The 15623-nt window shown below is 37.0% G+C and overlaps 2 protein-coding genes across 2 annotated transcripts; both read left to right on the top strand.

The window, feature by feature from the left end:
• Positions 1-8969: 8969 nt before the first annotated feature.
• On the top strand, positions 8970-9287 carry GCK72_025607 (uncharacterized protein; the record flags this gene model as incomplete). The annotated part of the gene is made up of 1 exon (XM_003106176.2): positions 8970-9287. The coding sequence occupies one exon, from the start codon at positions 8970-8972 to the stop codon at positions 9285-9287; it is 318 nt and encodes a 105-aa protein (XP_003106224.2).
• A 4734-nt stretch (positions 9288-14021) lies between these two features.
• GCK72_025606 (uncharacterized protein) lies at positions 14022-14303 on the top strand (the record flags this gene model as incomplete). The annotated part of the gene is made up of 1 exon (XM_003106173.2): positions 14022-14303. The coding sequence occupies one exon, from the start codon at positions 14022-14024 to the stop codon at positions 14301-14303; it is 282 nt and encodes a 93-aa protein (XP_003106221.2).
• Positions 14304-15623: the final 1320 nt, after the last annotated feature.

Here is a 15623-nt window from a genome sequence, read left to right as displayed (position 1 = left end):
TTGAAGAAAGTTATGGTCCAAAAACTGAAACTTCATATCCTATTGAGCGGTACTGTAGGTCAGAAGGTATGGAAGAATAAAACTAAGAGAACTAAAAGAATAGAGAATTAAGTAATTAACAGAGAAAAGAGGATAAGTTAGAAATTAATGGAATAACCGAGATGGGAAGGGGGGGGGCAAGGTAAAGAGCGATTTAACAAAGGGAGATCAAAGCCCATTAATTGGATGATTGAGTAGGGAGAGAAATTCACCGGGAGAAAGGAACTGATGGGTATTACATGTGACAGAGTTCTATAAGGGGATTGTATAAGAAAAGAAATCCTTAATGTCAGGCCTAACACAAATTAAAGTCATGGGTCTTCTAGCCGAATTGCTCAGTCTGACATAGGACTGGATATTGGGGAAATGCGCTGCGCCGCAAATAAAATTGTAAAGTAAGACTAATTGTGGTTTGAGTCGGCGATGGCGGGCTGAGTAAATGTCGAGAATTTCAAGACGGTCGAGGTAAGAAGAATATGGAATGTTGCACCGTTGGAGAACTTTTCTAGTGAATGATCTAAGAGGCATTTTTGAGGGTGTGACTTTGGTCTTCAGTTTTTGTGCAGTGAGATTGGTTTTCAGCCTAAACTTTTTTGCATTATAATGACTTTTTTAGCATACTTGTCAAGTACCGGGCCGGGCTTTTTTTTCAAAATTTCCGGCCCGGCCCGGCCAGGCCCGTCAGGCCCGTCTTTTTGGAGGGAATTTTTTTTCCATATTTTTTTCAAAATTTTTTTCAAACTTTGATTAAAGCTGTGCTAAGATAAACTCTGATCATGAATAAAGTATGAAAAAACGAGTAAATTAGAAAATTTTTCCGCATGAAAAATTGGAAATTGAAAAAAAATTGAAATTTTTTCTCAAAACTCCCATATCCCTGACAAAACGGGCCTGACGGGCCGAGGCGGGCCGGGGCCGTCATTTAACGAGTATGTTCCCTTTTTTTCAATAACATTTCTGGACAGATAAAAAAGTATGATTTTTTAAAAATTTCGAAAAAACTTTTTTTTCGAGAAATCTCAATTTCTCAAAAACAAGGTCGTGTCACAGGAAAACCCGTTCTGGCTCATATATTCTTCGCAAAACTCATCAAATGAGCGAAAAAAAATTAGGACTTAAGGGGGGGGGGGCAAATGAAGTACATTCCATGTTAGTTTGAATGTCTTTTTTACCCATTCGCGTTAACATTTTCTAAAAAAAAGTTGAGACGAAGAAGGGTATCAAAAAAAGACTCCTCGAGTGTTTTGACGTGTCTACGACTGAGATTAAGCAGCTGGCGGACCTCAAGTCACGGGTATAATCTTAAAGGGGGACTGCGCTATTCGAAATGAAAATTTATTTTTACATGAATCGACGCAGAATTTTTACATGAATCGACGCAGAAATTTATTTTTACATGAATCGACGTCATTCTTTTTTATAAATATAGTTTTATTGGAGGAACTGAAAAATCTAAATATATATTTCGATTGTGACCCACTGATTTGTATACAAAAGAATATGGTCGATGAATTGAAAAACTAAAAAAAAAGTTCGGGAAAAAAAGCAAACCGAAAAAATTGAGAGAATCGAGATTTTATGCTCTCTACTGCATAATCTCTGGAGTCTCACAGTAAATCAAACTGGTAAGCGTTTTTCAGATGGTTACATCCAGGTCAAATATCGAGAAAACATATTTAGATTTTTCAGTTCCTTCAATAAAACTATATTTATAAAAAAGAATGACGTTTTTATTAGAAATTTATTATTTTTTCACGTGCACCATGGGAGAATTCAATGAAAAATTCAACGGAAAAGTGTACCATAAAGGGGCGATTTGACATCTTTGACAGCTTATAACTCTCTTGAATCAAATTTCCTGACCTACCTTCAAGAGAATTTTTTTGTCCAGCCTAAGTTCTGCGCGATTCATGTAAAAATAAATTTTCATTTCGAATAGCGCAGTCCCCCTTTAATGACTTATAGGTACCGACCAACTATATTTCTCATTACGTGAGTTATTAGTCTTCAAGAAATTTCATGACAAAAATCATCTAAAAAAAGAAAGAAACTTATGCACCAGCCTAATAGAAATAAGTTTATTACTATCTATTGAGAGAAAAGTTTTCAGGTTAGGACTTCAATCAATAGTTTCGGTCAAAGGAGCGCAGCCTAATGGGGTATGGTATCAAATTTTAAGAACTTGCAGGATACTAACATATATCAGCCAAAACGGGTCAGTTTGGCAGCTAATGTGCAACATAGCTTGTAGTCCTGTGTTTGAGCCAGACAGAGATTGTCCTGCAAATGATATTTTTTAAGATAAAAGTCAACATCTCGTAGCAAGTCTAATCCTTAACAAAAAAATGTTGAAAAAATATGAAACATCTTTATTTCTCTTTATCTTCTTTCTTTTAGGGTGACATGTTTGTCCTGGCAAATTCTATTTCTCTTTGAGTGGTCTTTTTCTCCTCCTCACTCTGAGCACAGTGCACATATTTGCTCCCAGTTGATCAAGAAGGCACGCGATGCGGCACGCAAACGCAGTGGGCTAGAGTGGAAGGGAGAGGTCTTTGGGATGAAGCGCTGAGAAAATAGAGAAACTATCAACATCACGAGCTTTCGCGTCATTCGGACTTTTGTGAATAGAAAAGAGATTTCTTTTCTTCTGCAGGTCACGTTTTTCCTCAATTTTATCTTATACTAGAACAGCGTTTATTTGTTGTTATGTTTTATGTTTTCTTCAACAATTTTTTATCACAGATTAGATTTGCTACGATATGTTGACTTTTATTTGACAAATATTATTTGAAAGACAATCTCTGACTGGCTCGAGCACAGGCCTACAGGAATGTTACACAACAGCCAAACTGATTTATTTTCGCTGATTTTTCAATATGTTAGTGTACTGCAAATTCTAAAGTGTTTATACCATCATTAGGCTCTCCTCCCTTTGACCTACCGAAACGATCGATTAAAGTCTAAAAATGCAGTTTTTTAAAGTGTATATTTTTTGTATGTAAGATGCAGGAGAGCAAAAAATTAGTCGTTATCTTATGAAATGTACGAAGTAAGGTTGGCAATTTATTTAGGGGGCCCCCTTTGACCTACCGAATGGATCGATGGAAGTTGAAAAAGGAAAATATTTCATTTACAAGTTAGTATTAAAATTTTCTTTGATAAGGATGACGGCGTAAATTAGTAAAACGAGGGAAAGTAATGTGAAGGTCGTTATAAATTTTTACTTTTTTACTAACAAGAATCTTATACATAAAAACTAAATCAAAAACAATACGTCTATATTCAAGAGAAAAGATATCACAGTCTTTGATGGACTCAAAATAAGATATGTAGGGAATATTTAATTTCGGAAAACCCGAAAAATAAAAGTTTTTGACTAAAATTGACACATTTTCGATTAAAAAATGAAAATATTTCAAAAAATAAATGTTGAAAAAAAAGGTCATTTTTTGAAGCCTGGCCTTCGGGCCGGGCCAGGCCTTGACAACTATGAATAAGCTTAATTTGTTCTTTAGATATGGGGGAGAAAACTGTAGACCCATATTCCAAAAGGGGACAAACATGAATTTTAAAGCATTTGATAAAGATTTCGAAATCAGCATGACGGAGAATATTGAAAAATATGTTGACTTTTTGGTGGGCTTTGCAAAGTGTGACATCAATGTGGTTTGAGAAATTCCGATCAGAATTGAAAATGATACCCAAGTCTCGAATAATTTTTGTTTGAGGAATAATTGCGTCATTAATGGGAAAGTTCAATGAAACTGAGTCAGAATGTTTTTTAGAATAGTTAAACGATATCACTTCACATTTTTCAGGCGCAGCACAAGTATAATAAATTTTTAATAAAAACGTCATTCTTTTTTATAAAAATTGTTTTATTGGCGAAACTGAGAAATCTAAATTTGTTTACTCGATATTTGACCTAAATGTCACCTTCTGAGAAACGGTTACCAGTTTCATTTACTGTGAGACTCCAGAAATTATGCAGTAGAGAGCGTAAAATCTCGATACTCTCTATTTCTTCGGGTGGATTTTTTCCTAACTTTTTTATTCGATTGTGACCCACTAATTTTTATACAAAAGAATTTCGGGACTTCCAGTTAAGAGAGCTTCCACTCTTTGTGCACTTGATATCTTCCAAAAGATCATTTCATGTACGTTTCTAGAAAAAAACTTCAAAAATTCTTAATTTATAGTAATATCTAAAAACGCATTCTAATGTATAACTGCCATTTCGGATCGCATATCATATCTAGATTTATCGTTGCGTTTTCCAGACGGTGACATTCAGGTCAAATATCGAGTAAACATATTTAGATTTTTCAGTTTCGCGAATAAAACAGGTTTTATAAAAAAGAATGACGTTTTTATTAGAAATTTATTATACTTTCACGTGCACCACGGGAAAATTCAATGAAAAGTTCAACTAAAAAGTGTGTCATAAAGGTGCGATTTGACAACTTTGACAGCTCATAACTTTTGTGAATCAAATTTCCTGACCTGCCTTTAAGCGAACTTTATTGTCCAGCCTAAATTCTGCGTGGATTAATGTAAAAAAAATTTCAATTCGAATAGCGCAGTCCCCCTTTAACGATTTATTGTTTCAGACAGAAACATGGCTACTCTTAATCTCCCCAGACTTTGGGACCAATTTCTAGATGCGGCTAAGAGCACAACAGTAAAAGGAATTGACCGTTCACAACGAAAACGTCTATGCAAGGCTGCCTTGAAGCTTTCAGACATGTTGGTTGATAATGGATTTATCTACGAGGACAGATACGAGATCTGGATAGAATGGCTCGCCAAACTAAGCAGTATTCTAGAAGTTGACGACGATTTTATTCAAAGTAAGTACTTGGCTATATTTTCTAAATAAGAGTAATTTTTACAGGGACCGTACGGGAGTATTTTTTAGGGTTGCATAAAGGAGAGCTATCAGAATTTTCGATCACGTTCTCAGGTATATAGTGTTTTTATTCAAATGAATACTATTTGTTTGATTTTTTTCAACAACCATTATGTTCCAATTAATTTTTTTTAAAGATATAAAGTTTTCATAAAATCCGTTTTTAGAGAAAACCGGAGGAACGTCGATCGGAAGCGTGTGTGTCGTACAATATAATGGAATGCAAAGGCGTTTATTCATAAAGTCCCACCAACGCGGACCACGTTCCGATTGTATTTCTATTGCTAGTCGCTACAACAGCACTAATCGCCCGTTTTCGCAAGAAATATATGTGTACCAGGTATTCTATTGGTTTAATCTAACAAAACTAACATTTTGTTATATTATTTTATAGTATCCGTTTTAATTCATTGTTTTTAGCTACTAGCAATGATAAATGTGGGAGGACGGTGCCATTTCCCTGTCCCACTGACCACCACCAAAAAAGCTCTTTATATTGCGACCGAACAGATAATATTCACGTTGGGCAAAAAGCTGAGAACTGTGAACACAAAAGCTGTCGTTCTCATAGACTTTCTGCAATTTGTCCTACATTTGTCCGACATCGGATCTAATGGAGGTAATTTCGGTCAAACGGCTGAAGGTAACCCCATCATTGTCGATTTTTGGTGAGTTTCGTTTTCTTAACATTTCTATATATAGCCTTTTCTATTTTAGGGTTATTACTAAAGAGAGTTATGAATATTCGAATACTGAGATCGATGAATTCTGGAACGTTTCTCACCATTGTGACTCCCGGATGATTGCGGATGTACTAAAAAAACAAACGAGCGTTGAAAGGAAAAATATAATTAAAGAAGCTGTCGAAGAATGGAGCCTCATTGAGAAACTGGATGAAGCCAAATCTGCAGTCGAAAAACTTGTGAACAGAAACGGAGGCAGACTTGAAATCAGTGGAGATCTCATTAGATACGCTCGAGACGTGAAACTGAATGTGCAAAAATTGATTAAATAATCAATAAACTGTCCTTATCATTTTCACTGATTCATACTTGTACTTATTTCATTTTTTAAATTAGATTCTTAAATTTGTCGTATTTTTCGAAAAACATACCACAATTCACCAGTAAATCTCCGTTGCCTTGTTCACTCCGGCTTCTCTCTCTCTACCAGACGTGATTATTTCTTTCGCCCCTACTGTCAATTTAATATTTATGTTGCTATATATATTTTCCGTTTTTTCATTTTTCACGATAATTTGTTCGAAAAGTAGCACCGCACCGTTTTTTTTTTGCTCTCTCTCCCCTCACCTTTTTCTTGTCTGTAAATCAAAAGCAAAACATCCTGCAACCTAGTCACCTATCTCTCTCATAATTGTCTCTTTTATCGCGAGTGATTAAAAAACTGTTAAATGAATTCATGGGACCTAAGTTGTAAGTTAGTTACCAATCAGAACGAAAGTGAGCCATCGTATGACACATTTGACCATCTCATAATGTGTTCTCGATAATACTCGAGCAATGTGTGCTATAGAAAGAGATTCTTTTTAAAAAAATGTACTATGGGTCTTGGTTAACCTATTTGCAAAATCTTGGTGTCCACCTACCAGTCCCTGAGTTTCTGTAGGTGCTCAATGGTGCAAAACTTGATTTTTTTTAAATTGTAGAAGCCCAATTTTTTTAGTGTATATAATAGACGTTTATTATCGTTTTTCACAATGTTTCAAAAAATTTCAAAAAAGTTTTGTTCAGTTATTCGCAAAAAACAACTTATTGAAGCATTTTTTCTCTATTTCGAAAAATTTCGGTTCTTAAAGCAAATAATACCCTTGGCAAACTTTAATAGAAATCATTTTCTTTTGAAGAGCTTAGTCTGTGCAAAGGTCGAAAAGTATACATGTAAGGTACTGAAATTTTCGAAATTGAAGACGTGTCAATTTTGTTTGTGAAAATGAATAGAACACTGTTATCTAAACATTTGTTGTATTACACTTTTCTTATTAACATTACTGCATCTTGCTAAAATTTTGAGTTTTTGCCAAAAATCACTTTTTTCAACAGTAAAAAAATAGTTTTTTTTTGCTTTTCTGCTTCTTTGTGAATCGACCCCTTTTTACCTGAAATTGTAAACGCTTTTTGATTTCACGAGTACTGTCAAATTTCACGTCATGACTCTTATCTCTTCAGGTTTCAGTTTTAGCAGACTGGTTTTATAAGCATTTCTGTAATCTGAATCTTCACCTTTTTAAAAATCTTCGAATTTTATGAAATCGATCAAAATGAACAAAGTTACATTGTCTCAAAGTGACTCCACCAAAAAAATGTGCAAAGACGAAAAGTGTGTGCAACTCCCTATTTGTAAACTTATCAAAACACTTTCATTTAGATCAAAGTTTGCCAAGGGTGTGTTTTGTTTCGAGAACCGAAATTTTAAGAAATGAAAAAAATTCTCCGAAACATAGGTTTTTTGCGAATAACTTGACAAAATGTTTTTGAAAATTTCACCAAGACTATGCATATGGGTTAACCAAGATCCATTGTACATGCACTCAAACTGGTTAAATACTATATTACCTGAAAGCTTTACGCCCCTACATACTGTGGTGATGCTCGAGTCTTACGGAGAATAATTTTTATATGACAGAGGACCACAGTCACATGTCATCTTCACAACAAAACCAACTTCAAATCCTGTTATCTTCTATCTCTCGAAACACATCCGAACTCTTGGCTCCTCTGTTTTCGAAACTGGACAGCTCCGTCAACAAAAACGCCATTTGTCAAAAGAGACTGCAGAGAAATGGAAAATAACCGAGGTTACACACGTCGAAAAATCTATGAAGTCTTGTTAATCAGTTAAGCTCGTCAATTTCTTTTCGATTTCCAATTTTCGTTCTTACACGTCGCATCTTGTTTTGAGATAGAAGAGATATGAATCATTGTAGTTAAGAAGTCTCTCTCTTTTGTATAAATGAGAAATCGATAGGCGGCAAACCCGGAAGTAGTTTACATGTGTCTCTTAAGATGGTCATGTAAACTTATTTTTTGAAATTAATGTGATTAAAGTGTCAAAATGCGCTCTCATGTGTTCGTTTATTGAAAATGGAACTGTCAAAAACTGCAAAAATACAAAATTATCAAATTTCGGCCAGGCCCGGACCGTTCGGCCCGGTTAAAAAAAAGGTGGCTCTATTCCAGTTTAGATGTCCTTTGAAAAATTGAACGTCCCAAAAAACACTTAAACGTCCCTTAAAACACTTAAACGTCCTTTGAAACATTTAAACGTCCTTTCGGGTCCCAAAAATGGTCAAAAATGTTTAGACGTCCCAAAAAACGTTTAGACGTCGCATAAAATATTTAGACGTCCCTTCAACACTAAAAATTACTGAAAGTGTTCAAGGGACGTGTGAATATTTTTTGAGACGTTTAAATGTTTTTTGGGACGTCTAAATGTTTTTTGGGACGTCGAAATCTTCTGAACTATATTTTGGGATTTCAAGGGAGTCTAAACATTTTATAGGACGTTTAAATGTTTTTTGGGACGTCTAAACTTTCGAAAGGACGTTTTAAAAAAAATTAGAGTTTGAAAGGACGTTCAAGTGTTTTAAGGGACGTCGAAGTGTTTTAAGGGACGTTTAAGTGTTTTTTGGGACGTGTGAGTTTTTAAAGGACATCTAAACTGAAATAGAGCCAAAAAGGTATCTACATATTTTTGACGAAATTTGCTGAATGAAAAAAATTACATTAAAAGAATCCAACTTAATGTTGCATAACCAATTTTTTGAATTCGGAAGAATAATCGAAAATTCGACAATTTTGGAAGACAATCGAAACATTTCAAAATTCGTTCAAGAGTTAGTTCTGAAAATTTTGAATTTTGAACCCCGAGCCGAAAATAATTCTAATTTCGGACTAGCCCAGGACGTGACAAGTTTGCAAAAATGTTTTTTTTTAACTCGTTACCTAACTTTTTTTACTCCAATTTTATTAATTTTACAATTTCAGGGGTTGTTTTCCGAGTTATGGCCACCAAAGTCTCAGTGCAAAACGTGTTTAGAGCCTTTCTCAATTATGCTATCAACTCCATCCCAACTCAAACGGGTATCAGCGTAACTTCCGCGGCGCCTGGAAGTGTCGGACAGCGGCCATTCACCAATAAAACTGGAGTAATCAAAGTAAGATTAAAATTACAAGTTTTCCATTTCAAACTATTGGAATTTTCAGCTTCTTTTTGTCCCAGCCAGCTCGTTGCACTCGGCGGGTTGATTGCTCACAAAGGAGCTTCTTATTTGGAGGAAAATGAGATTTTCGTGCCAACCGATGAGGATGACGACGACTAATCGATAAATGAGCTTGTATCACATGTAGATATTTTCGCAACTACGCTATTTTGATGATTCGAATTATAATTTCATGCATATTTCCCTCTGCTAACTTCTACCGCTACTTTCTATTGCTACTATTGATGAGATTTCTTTTATGAGTGCTGACCAATAAATTCTTGATGTATTTTAACCAGATTTTTTATTCCGGGGGTTTTAGAAGTCTTTTACTAAGTTTTTGCAATTGTTTTACCTGTTCAAGCAGTGCTTGCCCAAACGAAGATTCAAAGGTGATTTACGACAATAAAATCTCAAATAAATTTTTATTTTCACTTTTTGTTTTTCAAATTGCTGTTTTTTTCGTTTCTGTCAACTTGTTTTCTTCTTTTTCTTACTTTCCCACTTGCAAATAAGAGACCTGCCGACCAAGTTTCCCGGTGAGTGATCGCAATTTTTTGATTTTTTTAAAATAACGCGTTATTTGTAAGACTCGAGCAACGTGTGCTCTAAATCCAGATTTTTATATAAACAGGTACTATGGGTCTTGAGCAACCCATATGCATAATATTGGGTCGCAGCTCCGGGTTACTGTAGTACGGTAGGTGCTCAAAGGTGCAAAAATGCAATTTTTTCAACGTTGTCGTAGGAAGCTGAAATTTTCACCACATAATAAAGGGTCATAGTATATACTTTTCACAAAATTTCAAAATATATGACAATAAATTTGCCAAGTTATAACAAAAAAAATTCCAATTTTTCAACATTTTTTGGATTTCGAAGAAAAAAAGTGCCATTTTTGAAATAACACCTGTGAGGATATTTTTTTAAAACAAGGTACGGTTTGTTACCTTTATTTGAAAAAAAAGCTCAACTCATATCATCTTGTCCGGACGGTCGTTGTCATTCGCGGGAACCGAGTTTGTTGCTTTTAAAACATTTGGTGGTGTTCTGGTTTTAATGAGACCACTGTGTTTTTAACACAACAGTATTCCACAGTTATTTGTCTTTTTGCGTTTTCAGTAGAAAACTCGAACGTATGGGGTCCGTGGAAATGGCTTTAAAATTTGAAAAACTGAAAATTAGTCTCCAAAATGAAAGTCGAACTATATATTTAAAGATGTATAAATTAGAAATATCTGAAAAAAGAATATTTGATTATTATCCAAAACCATATTTCAATTTTTCCCACAGAATTTAAAAAAAAGTTTGAGTAAAAATTTTCTCAGTTTTTTTCACAAAATCACATTTTTCAAACAAAAATAGTAGAGTTAGGTCACAAGTGTCAATACAAAAAATTATCAGTAAAACATGGACTATTTATTTCTGCAAAAAAAGTTTGAAAAATTGAAAAAATACGATTACAAACTTTGCCAGTTTTCGACCGTCCGGACAAGATGATATGAGTTGAGTTTTTTTTCAAATAAAGGTAACAAACCGTACCTTGTTTCCAAAAAATATTCTCACAGGTGTTATTTCGAAAATGGCACTTTTTTTTTCTTCGAAATCCAAAAAATGTTGAATAATTGGAGTTTTTTTGTTATAACTTGACAAATTTATTTTCATATATTTTGAAACTTTGTGAAAAGTATATACTATGACCCTATATTATGTGGTAAATATTTTAGCTTCCTACGACAATGTTAAAAAAATTTCATTTTTTCACCTTTGAGCACCTACCGTAATACAGTAACCCGGAGCTGCGACTCAATAATATGCATATGGGTTGCTCAAGACCCATAGTACCTGTTTATATAAAAATCATAGCTATGTCTTCTCTACAGGCTCTAGGCCCCTATGTACTATGGCCATGCTCGAGTCTTACAGAGAACGCGTTATATTACCATGCGTTTTCAGGATGGTGTCAAGTACCGCATGGTGGACCAACACAAACGTGGTTTCAATTGCGGAGAACAAGCTGCGCATTGTTGTGGAAATAATGATTCCACAAGTCGTGTGGTATTATAACTATTACCACACTTCTACGTATTCTCACGGACTATACTGTGTCATATGATTTGAATGTTAGAGTTCCAGCTTCTCCAGAAGAAATTCTAGAGGAAATGGAACGCTCCTTCGAGGAGTCCTACCTCCAAGAAGAGGAACCAGAGGTATCACCACCTCTTATCACTGTATCATCTACACCCCTCACCAGCCCACCACCTCACCAATACATCCCAAACCAAACACCACGTGCTGACTCAATCAGTAACGAGGAAAATCACTCAGCTCGCACTCATTCAAACCAAATACCAGAAACACCGATTCTTACGAATCCGGGAGGAAATCGCCAAAACCAAGGAAGCAACAGTACATCCGAAAAAATATCGGATACTTACTTCAACACAAACTTTCGCAATCCAAGAGTACAACAACTCTTCGACAACACCTCAGGCTACAGTAATCAACAATCACGCGACATTCCAAGATACCCAAACAACGCCGATATGCCCAAACATCCGGAGCATTCAGCATTTAAAGGACAATCTCAAGATGCTCGCAACACTCAGAATACAGAAATCAATCGAGAACGTTCAAGAATCCAAAACAATGAGCACATTCCAAACCATCAACGTTTGCCTCAAAGTTCTACACGCTTTTCCAATGAATCCATCCAACAATCGGATTCAGTTGTGAATAACAACATAGAAGCGGCAATAAGACAACATATACCAGCCACTTGCGAGCTCTGCAGCGGACAACATCATCTCTCCGCGTGCTCGGTGGATAAAAAAGTTCTAATGAGATATTGTGCAACCACTGCACGGTGCATGGAATGCACGTCCCTCCTTCACACGTATCATAACTGCCCCCTACGTCTAATGAAAAAAGAAGACGCCGAAAGACAACTCAGAGAAAAAGAAATGGAAATCAGAAAAAAAGAAATGGAACTGCGACTGCGCATGAATTCTAATTCAGCAGAAAACCATTCTCCAGCTGCAACGTCAACTCCGAGACCGGAAAGAGCTCCGTCAATGAACGAAAGCTTTCTACCGGAGCCAAAGAAAAAATCATTCAACTACCAACCAAACCAAAACCAAAGAAGAAGAGAGTCCGATGAGGAATCCGAAATTGGAGAACGAAACAGAGGAACACGATTCATGAGCAGCTCTATGAGCAGACAGCTGCTCGATCATTTCAGACATTGTACCCCGTTCTCGGGAGATAAGTCTTACTATCCAAAATTCCGTTCTCTGTTCAATAAAATCGTAACATTAGGAGACACGGATCTCGATATCGCAAGAGACATCTTGCTCGAAAAAGTGACCGGACAAGCGGCAGTACACCGCTCAATGCTGACGGATGCCAAAAAAGCAATCCTGATTACATTCCATAACTTGGACAAAGTATATATGGATAGAGTGAGTGTGACCAGCCTAGTACGGGAACTAGAAAGTGTAAGAGTACCTTACGATACTTCAGCAAATCTCACTCACTATCTCGGAGTAGCTAGGCAACTCTACGACCAAATCCACGAAGCCGATCCAAACTTCTTCACATACCATCACACATTATCACTGCTAGCTAGAATGCCGTACCCGGTACGACAAGAATGCGCATTAAGAAGAGAAAATGGATCCATCACACCTGAATACGTGTTCGACAAAGCAGACTCGCTACTCAGCGAAATGCTAGCAGACGAAGAACTCACAGGAATTTGTCCAGACCCGAAGCTGAAACACCAGGCGGAAAAGACTAGCATCAATACAGTAACAACAACAACTGAATCAGATGAGGACGATAGTGACAGTTCCAATGAAAGCAAAACTGATACACAAGAATCAGAGGTCTTACAACGGAAAAAGAGAAAAAACTTATAATAACAGTCATAAACAACGCGGGAACAACCAGTACAAAAAACAATCGTACAACTAAAATCAGAGTAACTCCAACAGTCATCAGAACGGAAACTTCCAACCGCAATACTCAAACAATAAGAATCTGGATATCAACGTGAATCCATTCACTCAGAATCAAAACCAACCACAAGTCAATAACACAGACCAATCACAACAACAAGCTCCAGTTCAACAAACCAAGGTGGAACCAAAACAAGGTTTCAACCAGTTCGACATGAACGGAGCGCCAAGCCCAGGCGCACCTACACATCAATATCCAGAAAAATCGACGTTAATTCCAGATGGGACCCCTGACTGTCCCGGTCATGCGGAAGGTCGTCAACTCACGATCAAAGAAGCTCTGAGAACTCGCATCGTGAACTGCAAAAACCATTCCTATATAATACAGGAAAAGATCCAAATATCGAAAAAATTCGGTACACATTCCCAAAATCGTATGCTACAGATAATACGTGCCCCCTCTGCGGTCCCGGACACAGACTAATTCAATGTCCAAAGAGCAGCTCCAATGTGAGAAAGTGGTTCGAAGAGAACAGAGTGTGCACAAACTGCAGAGGACGTCACTCCCTCAACTACTGTAAATCGGATACAAGTTGCTATTACTGCAATGGTCGCCATAATACGGCAGCATGCAAACTAAAAGAGTTCTTCCGAGACTACCGGAATTTCCCAGCAGCCGCTCCAAAACCAACTGACATCCAGTTTTTTCTTGACCAGCAGCAACATTAAATCGTTTCATAATAACCATACACCGTCCACACAACTCAACCAAAAACACCACATCATACACCATTCATCACCCATATCACCTGAACAAGTAAAAGAAGAGTCAGAAACTCTTACATCAAACAATTCAAACCTATCCTCCACCGTCAAAAAGCTCTTAATAGTAGAAATGTCCACTTCAGAATCTGAAACAGAAACGAAACCGCCAAACCAAAACTCATCACACCAAAATTCATCAGACTCAGAATCCGATGATGATTATGATGCTGATACATCATACGCGTCAGATACAGAAGTAGACAACGCTGCCACACCAGAATCAATCACAGCAGAAAACTTCTCATTGCTCAGTCTCTATGACAAGTACGAAGAGACAGATGAAACAGTAGCCATCAATCATATCGTTGACACGTTACATAACAGAATCTTCAACCCAACAAAGTTAGCATAGCAAAATATCGGAAACCAAAGTTTTCCAGAAAAGATAAAGAAACTATGAGAAACATGAAAATCAATTACAAAAACGGAACTCCGGACGATGTCTATGATAACACCAGAATGGATATGATTCTGGGGAATGATATCCTCCCACATTTCATCCGAGGATCCCAACGAGTCTGTCTTCCATCTGGAAAATACATAGAGATCGGACCATTTGCCTCGATGACATTCCCAAACGCCAGACACTGCCCAGTAATGGATCAAAACATGATACCCGAGGGAATATCATTACTCGAAGATCCACACCCACCGTCGATCAATGTGCTCATGTCCCAAAAATACGGAACAGACAGTGACGACGAACTCACTAATCTCATTCTACAACTATGGCAAACTGAAAACTGTGGTATCGAATCAGCGACAATGCTAGAATCAGTATACCTCTCACAAGAATATCTGCTACAAATGTTCGAAAAAGAAGCCGTAATCGGAGAAGATGGATTACTGTACGTTGCATTACCGTGGAATGGCCAACAAACCAGAATGGTAAACAATAAGAGCCTCGCTTATAAAAGACTAACCTGTCTCATTGTGAAGCTCAAAAGAAATCCAGAACCATTGAAAGCATACAACAAGATTATCAACGAACAACTCGAAGCTGGTATCATTGAACGGGTCACACCTGAAATGAAAAATCAATTGTGGGGGACTCTAGTTCGAAACAATGAGACACATTCTCTCTGAACGACTGCCTCCACGAGGGACCTAATCTACTCAAAACGGCGCCAGGGATTTTATTACGCCACCGAGAAAAGAAACACACAACCATCGGAGACATCGCCCATGCTTTTCATCAGATCAGACTACAAGAGAAAAATCGAAATGCCACAAAATTGCTATGGATCCGTGACATCAATAAGCCACCGACCGGAGATAACCTAGTGGAGTTCAGATTCACTAGGATCCCGTTCGGGATGAAATGCTCGCCCTTCCTCCTGGCCGCCACCATTCGACACTATCTTCTCCTAGCTGCCAACGTGCTCAGCAGAGAAATCGAACAAAATCTCTATGTAGATAATCTAATGGTGACTACCAATAAACCGGATGAAGTCCTACCAAAAAACCTAGCAGTTCAAAACCAATTCAGAGAAATGGGAATGTATGTGCGCGAAATCGCCACAAATCATCACCCGACTATGCTACAAATTCTAGAGGCTGAGTACGAAGAGACAGATTCGGCCGTGCCGAATCAAATATGGTCAAGTTTCTAGGATATATCTGGAACCTGGAAACAGACACCATTACTATCCAAATCCCAGAACCGCCAGAA

The sequence above is a fragment of the Caenorhabditis remanei genome, chromosome X, assembly GCF_010183535.1.
Source record: "Caenorhabditis remanei strain PX506 chromosome X, whole genome shotgun sequence".
NCBI classification, from domain to species: domain Eukaryota; kingdom Metazoa; phylum Nematoda; class Chromadorea; order Rhabditida; family Rhabditidae; genus Caenorhabditis; species Caenorhabditis remanei.
The sequence above is the reverse complement of the archived record's forward strand: the minus strand, read 5'-3'. Positions and strand labels throughout refer to the sequence as shown.